This window comes from Mangifera indica, chromosome 1, assembly GCF_011075055.1.
Source record: "Mangifera indica cultivar Alphonso chromosome 1, CATAS_Mindica_2.1, whole genome shotgun sequence".
In the NCBI taxonomy this organism is placed as follows: domain Eukaryota; kingdom Viridiplantae; phylum Streptophyta; class Magnoliopsida; order Sapindales; family Anacardiaceae; genus Mangifera; species Mangifera indica.
This window is the reverse complement of record NC_058137.1, coordinates 4,509,875-4,525,321: the sequence shown is the minus strand read 5'-3', so window position 1 is coordinate 4,525,321 and position 15,447 is coordinate 4,509,875. Positions and strand designations below refer to the sequence as shown.

At 29.3% G+C, this 15,447-nt stretch overlaps 1 protein-coding gene across 2 annotated transcripts; it reads left to right on the top strand.

Annotated features, from left to right (window-relative positions):
* Nucleotides 1-7,921: 7,921 nt before the first annotated feature.
* Nucleotides 7,922-12,873, top strand: LOC123225069 (serine/threonine-protein kinase D6PKL1). 2 transcript variants are annotated; one of them, XM_044648931.1, is made up of 3 exons: nucleotides 7,922-8,074; nucleotides 8,704-10,883; nucleotides 11,894-12,873. In XM_044648931.1, exons 2-3 carry the CDS (start codon nucleotides 8,917-8,919, stop codon nucleotides 12,732-12,734), a joined length of 2,808 nt encoding a protein of 935 aa, XP_044504866.1. In that variant the 5' UTR covers nucleotides 7,922-8,074; nucleotides 8,704-8,916; the 3' UTR covers nucleotides 12,735-12,873. The 2 variants fall into 2 exon arrangements, with proteins under 2 accessions (XP_044504866.1, XP_044504857.1); XM_044648922.1 differs by having other exon boundaries at nucleotides 7,927-8,200.
* Nucleotides 12,874-15,447: the final 2,574 nt, after the last annotated feature.

Here is a 15,447-nt window from a genome sequence, read left to right as displayed (position 1 = left end):
TTAAATACACAATTAACAATAAAATAGAAGTAGTTGTCATGAATTTCCTGCATACAAACCATGCGTTTTCTTCTTAATTTCTTTCAGCATTGTCAATATTGGCCAGTCTCAAAGTTCATTTATCAATAAAGACTCACTGATATTATTTGTCACATAGTTAGACTTAAGTTAGAACAAATCACAACGAACATGATAAATCTTAGATCTAATAATCGATTTCATAATTACTAAATCAGGTAAGTCAAGAGTTTGATTTTGATATATTGTAAAAAGAGATTTAAATTTATATTTTTTTATATATAAATATTTTCTTTTATCACTTAAACTATCATTGAGGGATAAACTTAATTCTTTCATCAAACACATGCTTTGACCATATATATGATGCATCTTTGTCAGCCATTTGTGAGCTGCAGGCTCTATGTTTTACACTTCAGTCATGGCTTACACAAAATCCTGACTATTGTAAGCCATTAAAGCCTCCCAAAAGTACTTCCTCAGGGCACAAAATCTTTTAGAAGCATAAGGATATTGAGTGGTCATGACATTAATAACCTCTTTGCTTATCAATGATAACTGTGGGTAGCACGTTTACAACATTTCTCTCACTTGTATGCTGCCCCAACTAATCCAGCTAGCAATTCCATGTTGGGCTTGATTCCACCTCACAAACTGCTAATGCAAAGGGAAAATACCATAATTCCGCATCAAGCCCAACGATGTGCGAAAACCCTCACCAAAGGGCTTTTCAAATGGAACCTATCGATTGATTGGATTGGATACCAATGACAGGCCTGCAACCAGTCAAATAGCCCAACTTATGTGCCTGAATGCTGGTGAGATACCCGTCAAATTGTGGACACCTTTTTGTGTAGACAACAAGGGTATATAAATTATGTCTCATTATGTGATTAAGTATTATTTTATTTTTAATTTAAAAACACTTAATTATATAATAATATATATTTTTATGTATTTAATTATATACTTAAAATATATATATATATAATTTTATTATAAGTCATATCTATCAACTAAAATATAAATAAGAATCCACTATTTTAAAAACACAATATTTGATTAAAACACACAAATTAGGTTCCATATCTACTTCGAAGAAAAGAAAATCATAAATAATGTATAACGTATTATAACAATTCCAACTAACTCATTTTCTAACTTAAACAAATGTACTTCTCCTCCAAAAATGGCTTACGACACCTTAAATAGAGGAAATTTAATTGAAAACAAACCCAAACAACACATTACAACAAGGAGTCCAAAATTTCATAAATAACAAAAGCCAAAGCAAAAATGCACCACAAAAACAAATATTATATACATTGAAAATACAATTTTTAATTAATAAAAATACTAAAAAACAATTATCTCATTTAACCTATTCGATGTGATTGATTTTATTCTGAAAAGATGATCTAATTTAAATGAGATTTCTTATTACAAATAAATAAATAAAAGTATCTCACGTTCTCATACAAGAAATTGACAATCCCACACTAGTAAACGAGACTCCTACAAAATTGTGAGTGCTCTAAAGTCTTAATCTTTTGGATTAGGTGAAACCAATATGCCTTAAACAAGGATCAAATTATCTAGCGGCTAAAGAATAATAAATCATATCAGGCCTACAAAAGGGATTATGGAAAAGGCGTGATATCATTATAGCCATCGATAATTAATTGGTGGGAGCTTATTGTATTGAATTGAATGGTTCTCATAAAGTTGTTTAGTTCCGTTTGCGGCATAAAGTAAATCTGTGTGGGGTTAACTCACTTTCCAGTTTCTACCTTCTTCCCATTATTCTCCTTTAATCTTTTCTCCTATCAACAGACTTCTTGTTGCCGTTAAAATATACCCTCACTTATTTTCAAGTAACGCGTTCTCTGCTTTTTGGTCTATATATACCATCACTTATTCTCCTTTATTATTTTTTTCTCTCAACAGACTGCTTTTCGGTGTGCTTTTCCTTTCTTAGATTATTATTTAATCAATGCAATAATAATTAATTATACAATAATATATCTTTATTTATATATAAAATTATACATAAAATTATACACATAATATTACTCTAATTAATATTACACTGGTTTTCAGTTTTATGTTTAATTGTAATTTTGGAATGTGGTCACTCTTGAAAGGTTGGAAAGACACCTGTGATGAATCAGCACCCTAGTACTTGCAATCTATATAATTATATTTTTAATATAATTTGGATCATGCTCATGTATGTGTTTGGTCCTTAAGCATTATCGTAAATTAAAGGCCAAAAGACTTATTCCACCACAGGTTTAATGTATTTCCAAATTTTTATTTATTAAATTTTAAAATTTTGAATATTTATATATCTGTTAAATTTTTTAGATAATATCAAAAATAAAAATATTATTTAATGATTTTATTTTAAAAAAATAATCCTCTTTTCTTATTTTAATTTTAAAAATTAATTATTTTTCTTTAGTTTAAATTTAAAAAATTAATTTTTCACCCTCATCATCTAGGGTTTCATATTTTAGTAGGGTTAACAACTATCCTTTTTAAAATTTAAAATATTGTATTTATATTTTAAAAAAATATATTTTCTTTTTTCAGTGACTATTCTTCTTGATAATTCATTCTGACGTTTCATCAATCATTTCATTAACACTTTCTCTCTTTTCAGTAGTTTTTTGATGCAAAAATCACCTATTATCGAAACAAAATGGTTAAACAATATTATACACATCTATGCAATTCATGTGCCGATGTGTGGCACATAATTTGAATTTTTAAATGTAAAGATGCCTATGATAATTACCAAAAATTTATAATTATTTTTTTAAATTTATTTTCTAAGAAGATCTTAAAGCAGAAGTGCCAGCGTTAGATACAAATATGAAATGAAATGATGGAAGTACTTGCAAATTAGTATTTTGGTGATGATGAAATGACATGATTGTAACAAATGTTGCTTTGTTACCTTCATCTTGTTGGTGGAGGAGAGATAGACACGACAGTGGGAAGATTTCCAAATGTCAATAAATGAGTGGAGCATAGGGGTGAAATGCTTTTCAAAACTTATGGCTTGACTTGAGAGTCAAGACAAACACCAACCATCCCTTTCTAGGAATGTGGGCAAGCCACTTGATAATGATGCTTCTCCTATGCTATCTTGTTTATATATATATTATCAACAAAAATGTGTCATTAATTAGGATGTTGCAACAATTTTCCTCTACGAGGTCATTTGATTATAGATTTGGAAGATTATTTTAATAATTTATTTTTTATTTATTTGTTTGATTTATCAGTAATAAAATATTATAGTAATACCTATATTGATGTGATAGTTAATATAGGTAATAATCTGATTACCACTTTCACCTTAGGTATTTAAAGATTATCAAGGTAATATTGATTTTATTATAATTAATTAGTATTTATTAATTTTTTGAGATAAAAATAAATTTATTTTTAATTAATATGACAAATAATATGAAAAATATTTAAAAATAATTATATTCAATGACATTTAAGTAAAATAATTTACTAATAATTTTTTATTACCTTTAACCAAATACAATAATTATTTATATCTATCAAATTTTATCAAACATAGTAATCATTTATACCCAGTAATTTTTTAAGTAATCTAACTTCAAGGTAATATTTCTATTTTGGTAATAAAATATTACCCAAATCAAACACTCCCTAAAGGTTTTCAAATAATAATTATACATAATTTTATGAATGATTACAAATTTAAATAAATTAATTTTGATTAAATTATATACTAAAAAATTGAGAAGTATAATAAAATTCAAAGATATCAATTTTTTTAAAATCAAATTGTCACCAAACCTGGTAAAATGGGTCAATCATCTATAGGACCTATAGATAATTAGTTTAAAAATAAGTATGGATATTAAATTTCTATACTTGTAACTTTAGGTAATGAATTTTCACAAGGGGGTGAGGTATCCTCGTGGGTCAACTATTTTTTTTTTCAATATCAAATTTATAACACATTTAATATAAATTTCATACATTTTTCTTTTTGATATGAAATAAACTTAATCTACCTTAAAATTAAAAAAGTTATTATGTTGAAAACAAATTAATAAATATAAATAATAAATACTTTGTTGTAAATATTTGTTTTGTGTTAATATTAAAATTCTTCACATCTATAAAAAAATATTTTTATAATTTGAGTTAAGTTTGATTCCTTCAAAAAATATTTTATATATTTAAAAAAATATTTAAAAATAATAAAATAATAAAATAATAAAAAATAATAAAATAATATTAATAAATAACTTATGAGTTGACCTGTTCTAAAAATTATTATTAATATAATTCCATTTACCTTTTAGATTTATTGGTTTCACCTCTATACATTTTGATTCGATCTGAATCGTTTGTTTGCCAAGTCAAAGTGTCACAGTCTTGTCAATTTTTACACGGCCAAAATAAAATTTTTAAAGAATTTAAATATATATTTGGAACTTTGCAGATACATGTATCATTTTCTCAGGTGTTGAGCAGAGGAGACATAAATGTAGAAGGATTTATTGGCGGTGGTCCGTTAGGACGGGATATCGTAGGAGTTGTTGTTTTCATTGGATGAGGTGCTTGTCTCCCATCCATAATCTGTCTTTCAAATTAAAGTTGATTGAGAAATACCGACAGTTCCGTGTATTGATGTGACCAATCATTCTCTTATATAATAATGTATTTTTGTATTATTGAATTATTTTACTATATAGTCCAAGTGAGGATCAAGGCGTCTTTTTTACTGTTACTGTTTTTTTTTTAACTAGAATATACTTTCTCGGAGAGTAGCTATTTTTTTTTCCTAAACAAATATAATTAATTTTTCCTAAATAAAATATGCAAAATTTACAAAACAGAAGCAAACGCACATGTTTAATGTCTGGGTCTTGAGCTCCCTTTAAAGCAAATGCATTTACTCGCATGATGTGTGGTGTGGGGCTTGATTGAGTCCCGTCAATATCATACGATCAAATACCATTATTTTATGTCTATACAATCAAATTATTTCTCATTTAAAAAAATTAATTGTTTAAAACTTTAAGAGATTATTTGATTTTCTTCAATAAAGGTTATCTTTACAATCTATTTTTTATTATTTTGTTTGATTTATTAATAATAAAAAATTATAAAAATTTTATATTATTAATGGTAATATGATAAGTAATATAGTAATAATTTGATTATCATCTTCATATTAAATATTAAAATATTATTAAAGTAATTTTGATTTTATTATAATTATATTATTATTTATTAATTTTTTATGATAAAAATAACTTCATTTTTAATTAATATAACAAGTAATATAAAAAATATTTTAGAATAATTATATTCAAAGACATTTAAACAAATTAATTTACTAGTATTATTTTATTATCTATAACTAAATATAATAATTATTTTTATCAAATATAATAATAATTTATACTTAATAATCTTTTAAGTAATATATCTTCAAAGTAATCTTTCAATTTCAGTAATAAAATATTATCGAAACTAAACAACTTGATTTTTTTTAAATAATGTTATATATACTTAATTTTGAATATTAATTTTTTTATTAAAATAATAATTATCTTATGATTCGATAATATTTTAACTTCATATAATTATATAATAATATATTATTATTTGTTTAGTTTAGTATTAAAAATTAAAATACTCCAAGGGTGTCAATGTAGATGCATAGAATATAATATTATAAAAAAAAAAAATTTCTGCCAACTCACCAACTCCTCCCCCAAAATGTCAAAGAAGATATTGTCAAAGGGTGAAGGGAGATCGCCCACACCTTTAATTTCTCAACTTTAAATTTCCACCAGGAACGTAAAATTGTATAAAAAAACAAAAAGTGACCGAGTCTTTTGAGACTTGCCTGTAAAGTTAAATTATATTATTATTCGTAGCTATTTCACTTTTGAAAATTATAACAATTCATGTGAAAGAGATAATTGATGACCTGAATGCATTTAACAATTGGAATGATACTAAAAAAAATATTATTTTATCAAATTATATCAATCAAAGTGTGATCTTATCATATTCGACTAAATAACATATTTATAATATGATTTTAGTCGATTCAACTATTGAAATCATAACCAAAATGATCTATTGCACACTTCCGAATTTGATTTGACTAGAATTATGATTCAAAGTTCTAATTTCAATAGCTAGAGTTGTTGGAATCACACTAATCAGATGCGATATAACAAAAAGTCACATCAAACAACTATGATATAGCAATATCACATTTATCCTAGTGTAATTTGACATTTTTTAAGATATTTTTAGAAGGAAAATAAGGTTTGTGTTTTCCTAATATTAGTTTTTTTTCTAATAAAGTCAAGTTTTGAGTGAAATTTTTTAGTTTAGGAATTTAGGAGATGGGAATTGTGATTACGCCAAAGCTTATGTGAGAAATAGGTTTTTTACTCTTCAAAGTTAATATATGTTTGGTGGGATTAGACAATTTAGTTGTGAAAATCATCTTTAATTAATTTAAAATAAAAAACAATGATTTAATATAGAAGAAAATATCACCAAATAATTTTAAAATGAAAAAAAATATAGACACCCAACAACCAAAAATAAATAAAATAAAAATAAGGGGAAATGGGAGGAGTGTAAGAGGATCCAAGACCGTGCAAATCCATATAAAATAATATAAACAAATATGGGTAAGGTCAGAGCATCATGGCAGAAAATTGTAAATCAAATTCTTGTTACATTTCTTTTTATTCTTAATGCACCAGCAGCTGGTGTGTATCATTTCATGGGCCACACGGAAAGACTCCCTCCTCAACAATTCTTTACCAACTCTCTCATCCGAGTCCGCTCTCTTGAATTTATGTAATAAGCTCATTCCATTTAATATCATTTGTAGTATTATGTAATGTTTGGTGTATTCCTATCTTATTATATTGTGATAAGTGGAGAAACCACAAGATAGGACATATCATTGCATTGTATTCGTAATATGTCAATTTGAGTTTTGAGTTAAAAACTCTCAACTTTAACCCGGTCTGAATTAGAATTGTTAAAATTCTTTAACCATTATCTGACCTAAATTATCTCTGGGATAATCAAATATAATTTGAATTTATTTAAAATTATTAATTGTTTTCACTCTACAAGTGTTGTTACTATTTTAATTTATTCACAAAATTACATAAACATTAACAAGACATACAACATAACATTTCATCTTTGTTTACAAATAGTAAAAAAACAATTACATACTAAAACTTTTTAAAATATGTTAATAATCATAGTAACTAAATTTCATCCAGTGAAAAATAAATACAAATTTTAAATAAAAATTAAGAACAAATGGAGTAGTTAAAACTATCAAGAGATTTAATTATATAAAATAAAAAAAATTTTAAACTGTTTTTGATATTTATCTTAAAATATTGCTATAATATGATCATAATAATTTTTATTATAATAATATTTATCTAAATATTTATATTAATTCAAGTTATTTTTATGTTAACTTAAATATAATTTAATTTAATTTTGAATCATATTAAATTAATCTGAACTAAATATGTATAAAAAACTTAACTTTAATCATTTTTTTTTTGTATAATTGATTTTGAAATTAATTAAAATATTTAAAAATTAATTATTTTATATTTTATAAATTTACAGTTGAGTAGATGAAAAATTTACTGGGAGTAATAATTGAACGAAATGAAATCTGATTTTATGCTGCCAACAGCTCTATGGTATTTACAAAACCTGTCAACTTCAACATGTCGTTTGTCTGTTTCCACTTACGTGAGGCCCACCTCCTTCTTCTTCTTCAAAACAAACAGAACCGAAATTGAAAAAAAGTAAAGAAATACATCATACATACATTTCATAATACGTTATACATGTTTGTCTTTTTGGTCTTCTTCTCTCTCTTGTAGTCCCTAGGGTTTTTCAATATTGAATCTGACTCATTTCATCACCCTTGACTCTCAAATCTCCCTCCTTTTGCCTCCTCCACCGCTGCCTGTTTCTTCAGGTTGTTGCCGCATTTCTATTTTGGATCTCGTTTTACTCTTGTAGCTGTTTTTGCATTTGTGTACAGCTTTGTATTTTGGGATCTACCAACTTTCTGCGCATTTTATTTTTACTGTGGAGAAACTCGGTATTTTGTTTTATCTTTAACTTTTTTTTTTTTTCAAGCTAGTTTTGCTATTTTGTTGTATTTTTGTTTTCTTTGTTTTTAGTTATAGCTTGCTTGGAAGTGATCTAGGTTTAAGTGAGATAAAATATGCAAATAACTGGCAGTTGGGTTTTGCTCTTTCATGAAAGAGGACATTTTTTTCTTTCGTGTTGATTATATCGTAATTAGTCAAGAAATTCTGGGGATGATCGAAGCTTAAAGCTTAATTAGATTCTTTGTATCTCTAAGTAAATGTAAGACTTTGAGAAGTTTTAACTTTGTGGCGTGGCTTGAACTACGAGAAGTAGTGAACCATTATGCTTGCAATTTTGAATTTTTTCTTCTCAGTTTGCTCTTAGGTTCTTTAAGTTGTAAGTGGATTCCTTGCTCCTCTGGCAAGACAGTGGAATAATCATATTTTGACTTGCTTTTTTTATTTATTTATTGGTTTAGCTGATGCTTTTAAATTTTCGTGATTATGTCAGGTTTAGGTGTTGCATTTTGGTCTGAAATTACGGTTTTGATTGATAGTATGAGCTTTTGAATTCATGTATCAAAGAAATTCCAGAGGATATGCGCCATGGATTCAGATCTATGAAATTCCTGATAACTGAATTAGAATAAACTTGCAAGGAACATCCTACTTTTTCTCTGTTTACTGTGTTCAAGTGAATTAGTGAGGTGCAAGTAACCTGTCAATGGGTTCATTTCGGGGTACTTGTGAAATTGTGGAAGCAGGGGAAGAGGTGAATTCAATTCAGCGTTCTCAAAGAACTTACCAGCCAAACCCTGGATCAACTGCAGTTGACAACGATCGGAAGCTTCCTGTGCTGAAATTGGCATACAAGGAATCTCTAGAAGATGATATTAATCAGCTTTTTGAGGCTATCAGTCTTAGAACTTCATCCAAGGGTTCAGGTTTTTCGCCTGATGTAGGGACAAGTGCAAGCCCATTGCGAAAAAATGCTTTGAAGAAACCAATTAGTGTACCCCAATCACCGCGAATTGGAACTTCAGAATCAGTCTCTCTGAAGCAGGCATTAAGGGAACTTTGCATCACTAAGGCGTCTGAAATGGCTGCTATGAAACGACTTTCAAAATCATCTGGTTCTCCAGGGGTATCAGAAGCCATTAGGATAAAGAGCTTGTACAATGCAAAGGTAGTTGAAGCTGCCAGTGGATCTGGCCATCATCTAGATGAAGCTAAGGGGAGTATGCTTGAAATATCTCTGGTGCCAGAAGATAGCCCATCAACTTCTGCTTGGATGGTACCACAGGCAACTCAATTGCTGAAGATAAAAACTTCAAACCAAAGTGGTTATCCTTCTCCTCGGTTAACTGCTCCAACCATGCAAAATGCTACAGGGAATACCCGAAGTGCTCATTCTTCACCTCGGTCTGCTGTTTTGACAGTGCAGAACACTACAGAGACCAAATACAGTGCTCGATCTTCACCTAGGTTTGCCATTCCCACGACAAACAATAGTATTGGGTCTAGCCAGACTGCTCATTCTCCTCGATTTGCCATTCCAACTAAAAATAGTCCCAAGACCACATTGGTGCATGATGAAATTGTTTCTGCATCAAACAAAATTGGAACTCAAGCTATAAAAACAGAAATAACACAGAAAGAGAAGCATGCACCTGAATCTTCTTTATTTTCTAGTACTGTTGACAAGCATGAGTCAGAGAAAAAGGATACAGGCCCAACCAAATCAGCAAACAGAGCATCGGCAGTAAAATTGGGGAGGATAGGCAGGCTTCGTGTTGTACCTTCTTCAGGCTCAATTGATGGCAATAGGGTAAGCAAGCTAACAAGAAATACTACCCGTATGGCTAAACCAGCCCTCAGGAACAAGAGTTCTATTAAGAAGAAAGCAAAACGAGATTCAACTTCAGTTGCTCCCAGTTCTAATACACAGAATGAAGTTAAAAGGGACTTGGACCCTAGTACCACTCAATTGGTGTGCCAGAGATGCCAGTGTGCTCTAAAGAATGCAAGTAATCTAATCGATCAAGATTCTTCAGTGTCCAACTTGGTGGGCAGTACTGCTGAAGTTGGGTCCATTAATGCAGAAACCTTTACAAGTGAACTGGACTTTACTGTGGATAACAGTAATGGAAGCAATGCTGTAGTTGTGAAAGCAAAAAAGATCACAAAATCAAGAGAAAAGGGAGAATTTTCCCAGAGTTCTAAAAGTAGCCTTGGTGAATATAGTAGTAGTACAAGCAACAGTTATGATAGCAATTTAAGCCGTTCCAGTTGTGGTAATCGGCCTCACATGTCTAAAGATGCAAGGTGGGAAGCAATCCAGCATGTTAGGATGCAGCAGGCAGCCTTAGGGTTAAGACATTTCAATCTCTTACAGAAGCTTGGTTGTGGAGATATAGGGACTGTGTATCTGGCTGAGCTAATTGGAACAAGTTGCTTATTTGCTATAAAGGTTATGGACAATGACTTTTTAGCAAGAAGGAAGAAGTTGCCAAGGGCCCAAGCCGAAAGAGAAATATTGAGAATGCTCGATCATCCTTTTCTCCCTACACTATATGCCCAGTTTACATCAGATAATTTATCTTGTCTTGTTATGGAATACTGCCCTGGTGGAGACCTGCATGTCCTTCGGCAAAAGCAGCCTGGCAGGAGTTTTACTGAACCAGCAGCAAGGTAGGATTCTTTGATCAAGGTCCACTCATTTTGAATTTTACTGTTGATCATTTGATTCCTAAATGTGCATTATAGTATAATACCAATCAAGAAACAAACAAATGGAAACTAAGTATCATTAGAAAGAACATTGTTCATTTTAGTTTATTATGCATGTAACTTCTTTTGTTTATGTTTATTCTAGATACTATTTTTGGCATGCATTGTGTGAGCGGGGTAAGTCCAGTAACATGATTTTGCATTCTTTGTTAGCTTTAGTGGTATCGTTTATGTCATGTAACATATCAATCACTTAAAGATTTGCATTTATTTGATTATTTGGGACATTTAGTTAGATTCATTTATTTTTACTAATTGATTATAAGTATTGTTTTAGTCAGTCCTTCACCAAGATGCTGACTGCTTACTGATAAGATGCCACAACACTGCCTTTTCACACAACCACCTCCTGTTATATCACTTTAGCCAAACACTACCACTTGAAACCAAGTTTTCCTTCTTCACTACTCTCCGCAGGCTGCATCTAATATCTGTTTAGCAGCCTTTGGTTTTTACATCACTAAGTATAATTTTGGAAAGTTTTTCAATGTTACTCAAAAATATTCAAATATTATGTGAAATGGTGCCTCCATTCATTAATTTTGAAAAAGGGAAATAAATACAAATCTACCTGAATCTAATTAGAGCCATATCGTTTAGCATTGTAACCTGCAAACATGCTTTGATTGTATTTGTCACCCCGTCCTTGTCCTTGTCTTATAATAGCAGTGATAGGGGTATTCATACTGGCTTACAAGGGCTCGAATACCAGTGTGAATTAATTAGACGGCTGAATTTTAGCTGTGTCCTTTCTGCCAAGTTGAGTGACATTGCTAATCTTGTTTGCATTGATATGGTAGGGTGCTGAAATTGTGGCATGTTTTTACTTTTATCTTGTCTCAAGTCTGGTGATGGTCTTGGTTCACTTATTCATTTCTTATTATTAAACAGACATTGCACTGTTTGTGCAGGTTCTATGTTGCTGAAGTTCTCCTTGCTCTGGAGTACTTGCATATGCTTGGAGTTATTTACCGGGATTTGAAACCAGAGAACATTCTGGTTCGAGAAGATGGCCACATTATGCTAACAGATTTTGATCTGTCCCTCAGATGTTCTGTAAATCCAACTCTTCTGAAATCCTCATCAACGAATATGGATCCTGCAAGGTTATCTGGTCCATGCACTGAATCTAACTGTATCCAGCCTTTCTGCATTGGGCCCAAATGTCAAGTTCCATGTTTCAGTCCTAGGTTTTTACCTGCTACTGCAAAAAGAAGAAAGTCGAAAGATGACCCTGTGGCCCAGATCCGATCATTGCCACAGCTTGTGGCTGAGCCTACTGATGCACGATCAAATTCATTCGTTGGAACCCATGAGTACTTGGCTCCTGAGATCATCAAAGGAGAGGGTCATGGAGCTGCAGTTGATTGGTGGACATTTGGTATCTTCCTCTATGAACTTCTATATGGGAAAACACCCTTTAAAGGTCCCATGAATGAAGAAACATTAGCCAATGTGGTGTTTCAAAGCCTGAGGTTCCCTGATAGCCCTCTGGTTAGCTTTCAGGCAAGAGATCTCATTCGAGGGCTGTTGGTAAAGGAGCCGGAGAATCGGTTGGGATCACAAAAAGGGGCTGCTGAGATAAAGCAGCACCCATTCTTTGAGGGGTTGAATTGGGCACTTATACGTTGCGCGATTCCTCCAGAACTACCGGAGTTTTATGATTTTGGGGTTCCCAGCTTGGTATCTGAAAAGAGCAAGTATTTGGAGTGTAATGCCACAGGAGAGCACCTTGAGTTTGAGTTATTTTAGACTAAGTTGGAGTAAGTTCCCTTGTTGTAACTGTACGTAGCTTGTAGAGCATTGTAGTAAAGCTGTCACCAGATTTTGAAATTCCAGACCTCAAAATGCTTCTATTACCAAATTGGCACTAGTAAATATTTTGCTTCAATTATCATTTCCTTATAGGGGGCGTTTGGTTTGGGTAATGTTTGATTACTAAAATAGAAAGATTCCCTTGAAGATAGATTACTTAGAAGATTACTATATTTGATAAAATTTGATAGGTATAAATAATTATTGTGTTTGGTTAAAGGTAATAAAAGATTATTAGTAAAATATTTTAATTAAATACCCTTGAATATAATTATTTTTAAATATTTTTTTATAGTATTTGTCATATTAATTAAAAATAAATTTATTTTTATCTCAAAAAATTAATAAATAATAATTTTTCTATAATAAACTCAAGATTATCTCAGTAATCTTTAAATACCTAAGGTGAAGGTGGTAATCAGATTATCATCTATATTACCTGTTACGTCAGCATTGGTAATAGAAGATTACTGTAATATTTTATAACTAACAAATCAAACAAGGAAATAAAAGATAGATTACCAAGATAATCTTAAAAACCTTTAACCAAACGCACCCTTATAGTAACTTTTGTTGGCCTTTGTTTACTATTACTAAATTTCATTGAAATGGGTAATTTTATCAAATTAAGATAGGCCAAATGATTATTCCTCACTTGATCTTTGATGAAATAATAATTTTTCAATTTTAAGTTAAAGAAAGACTAAAAAGTTTATTTTTACAAAATGTTAAAAGATAGTTTTTGAGTATTTTGTCACTTTCTACTATGTAAAATAGGAATTATAAGATTAATATTACATATTGTTATAATAGTAAGAATAAATTACATTTTGAGCGTAATTATTTTATAATTTTCCTTTTTTTATCTCTATTTCTTTTTTTTATTACTTTGTTGTAAACAAATCAAAGGAGCCAACGGTTAAAATTAACGTTACTATTAAAATGACATTTTATATAGTAACCATTCACTAAGTTCAAAAACTAATAATTTGAACGATGTATGAAAATATACTAGATTCTCCGTTTCTCATGTCCAAGGGGGAAAGCATAGATTTACACATGAGAAGCACTTTTGGCCCGATCCTTGTGCGCTTGAGACCAAAACATTTTGGCTAGACCATTACAATCATATGAAACAGGAATGTTCATAAATAACAAGAGGACTACTTATTTAAACAATGTGAGATTCGAATCTTTTAAAAATATTTCATATATTCACAACAAACGCTAACATAATTCACTGACAGAATCAGAGGACAGATGAAAAAATAGACAATAAGACTTGGAAGGATGGGAAATTGTTGTTTCAGTGAAGTTCGGGTAGAAATTGTCAGTCAACCAAAGGAAAACAATGCGTTTTAACGAAACTTGTCTTAAAAATATGAGATACAAGTTAATGTTCTCTGAAGAGTACATTACATTTTCCCTGAGGTTTGACTTAAAATCATTTTTTCACTCTTTAATATAAATTACATTTTCTACCCAAAATAAACCCTATTAAAAAAACCAAAATTATAAAAGTAAAATAGTAATTCATCATGATTGTCAATCTCTTCTTGTCATTGTTGCTCATTGTCATCATTATAGTTTTGTCTTATCATCATTATCAGCGTCGTTTTCGCTTGTCTTTGATTGTCTTCATCATCGTTTCTGTTCATCTATTTGTTTTATTGTTAATATTTTTATCGATTATGATCATTATCATTTCGTCTCCTTGTTCTATTAGTTATCGTCATTGTTTCTACTTGTCTCTACCAATCATCAACATTGTTGTTCGGGTTTGTCTCTCTACATGTTGTTGTGAACACCAAGGTGGCTTATAGGGAAAACGAGGGCAAGGTTGAAACAAAAGGAGAAGAAAGAAGGTTTAAATGTAAATTTGATTTCCAAAGGCAATTTTTTTAAAGGTTTTGTTACTTTGATATGATATTATAATTTTGAAAAGTGAAATATTTCGTGTGCATTTGACTTGACAATTTTTTATAATAAAAAATAAAATATTATCACAAAGATGCATTATCTAAAAAATTAATGAGTATAAATTATTATTATATTTGATTAAAGGTAATAAAAAAATATAAATTTATTATTTTTCTTAAATGTTCTGAAGTATTATTATTCTAAATATTTTTTATGTTACTCGTTATATTAATTGAATATAAGAGACTTTTTATTTTAAAAATTAGTAAATAATGATAAAATTATAACAAAATCAAGATTATTTTGATAATTTTTTAATATTTAAGATGAAAATGGTGATCGGATTATCTATTATATTATTTATCATATTATTATTGATAATAAAGTTAGAGATAACAATTTTAACCTAAATTTTGAGCTTCCAACCTTAATAGAGAGGATTCCCAATATAAATGAGAAAGGGAGACATGAATGAACAAAATTCTTACGATCAGAGATAAAAATACATGTATTATGAAGTATAATTATTTTAAATATTTTTTATATTATTTATTATATTAATTAAATATAAAAATACTTTTATCTTAAAAATTAATAAATAATAATAGAATTATAATAAAATTAAGATTATTTTAATAATTTTTTAATATTTAAAGCAAAAGTGATACTTAAATTACTTTTTATATTATTTATTATATTAATATATCATATTAATATTAATATTGATAAT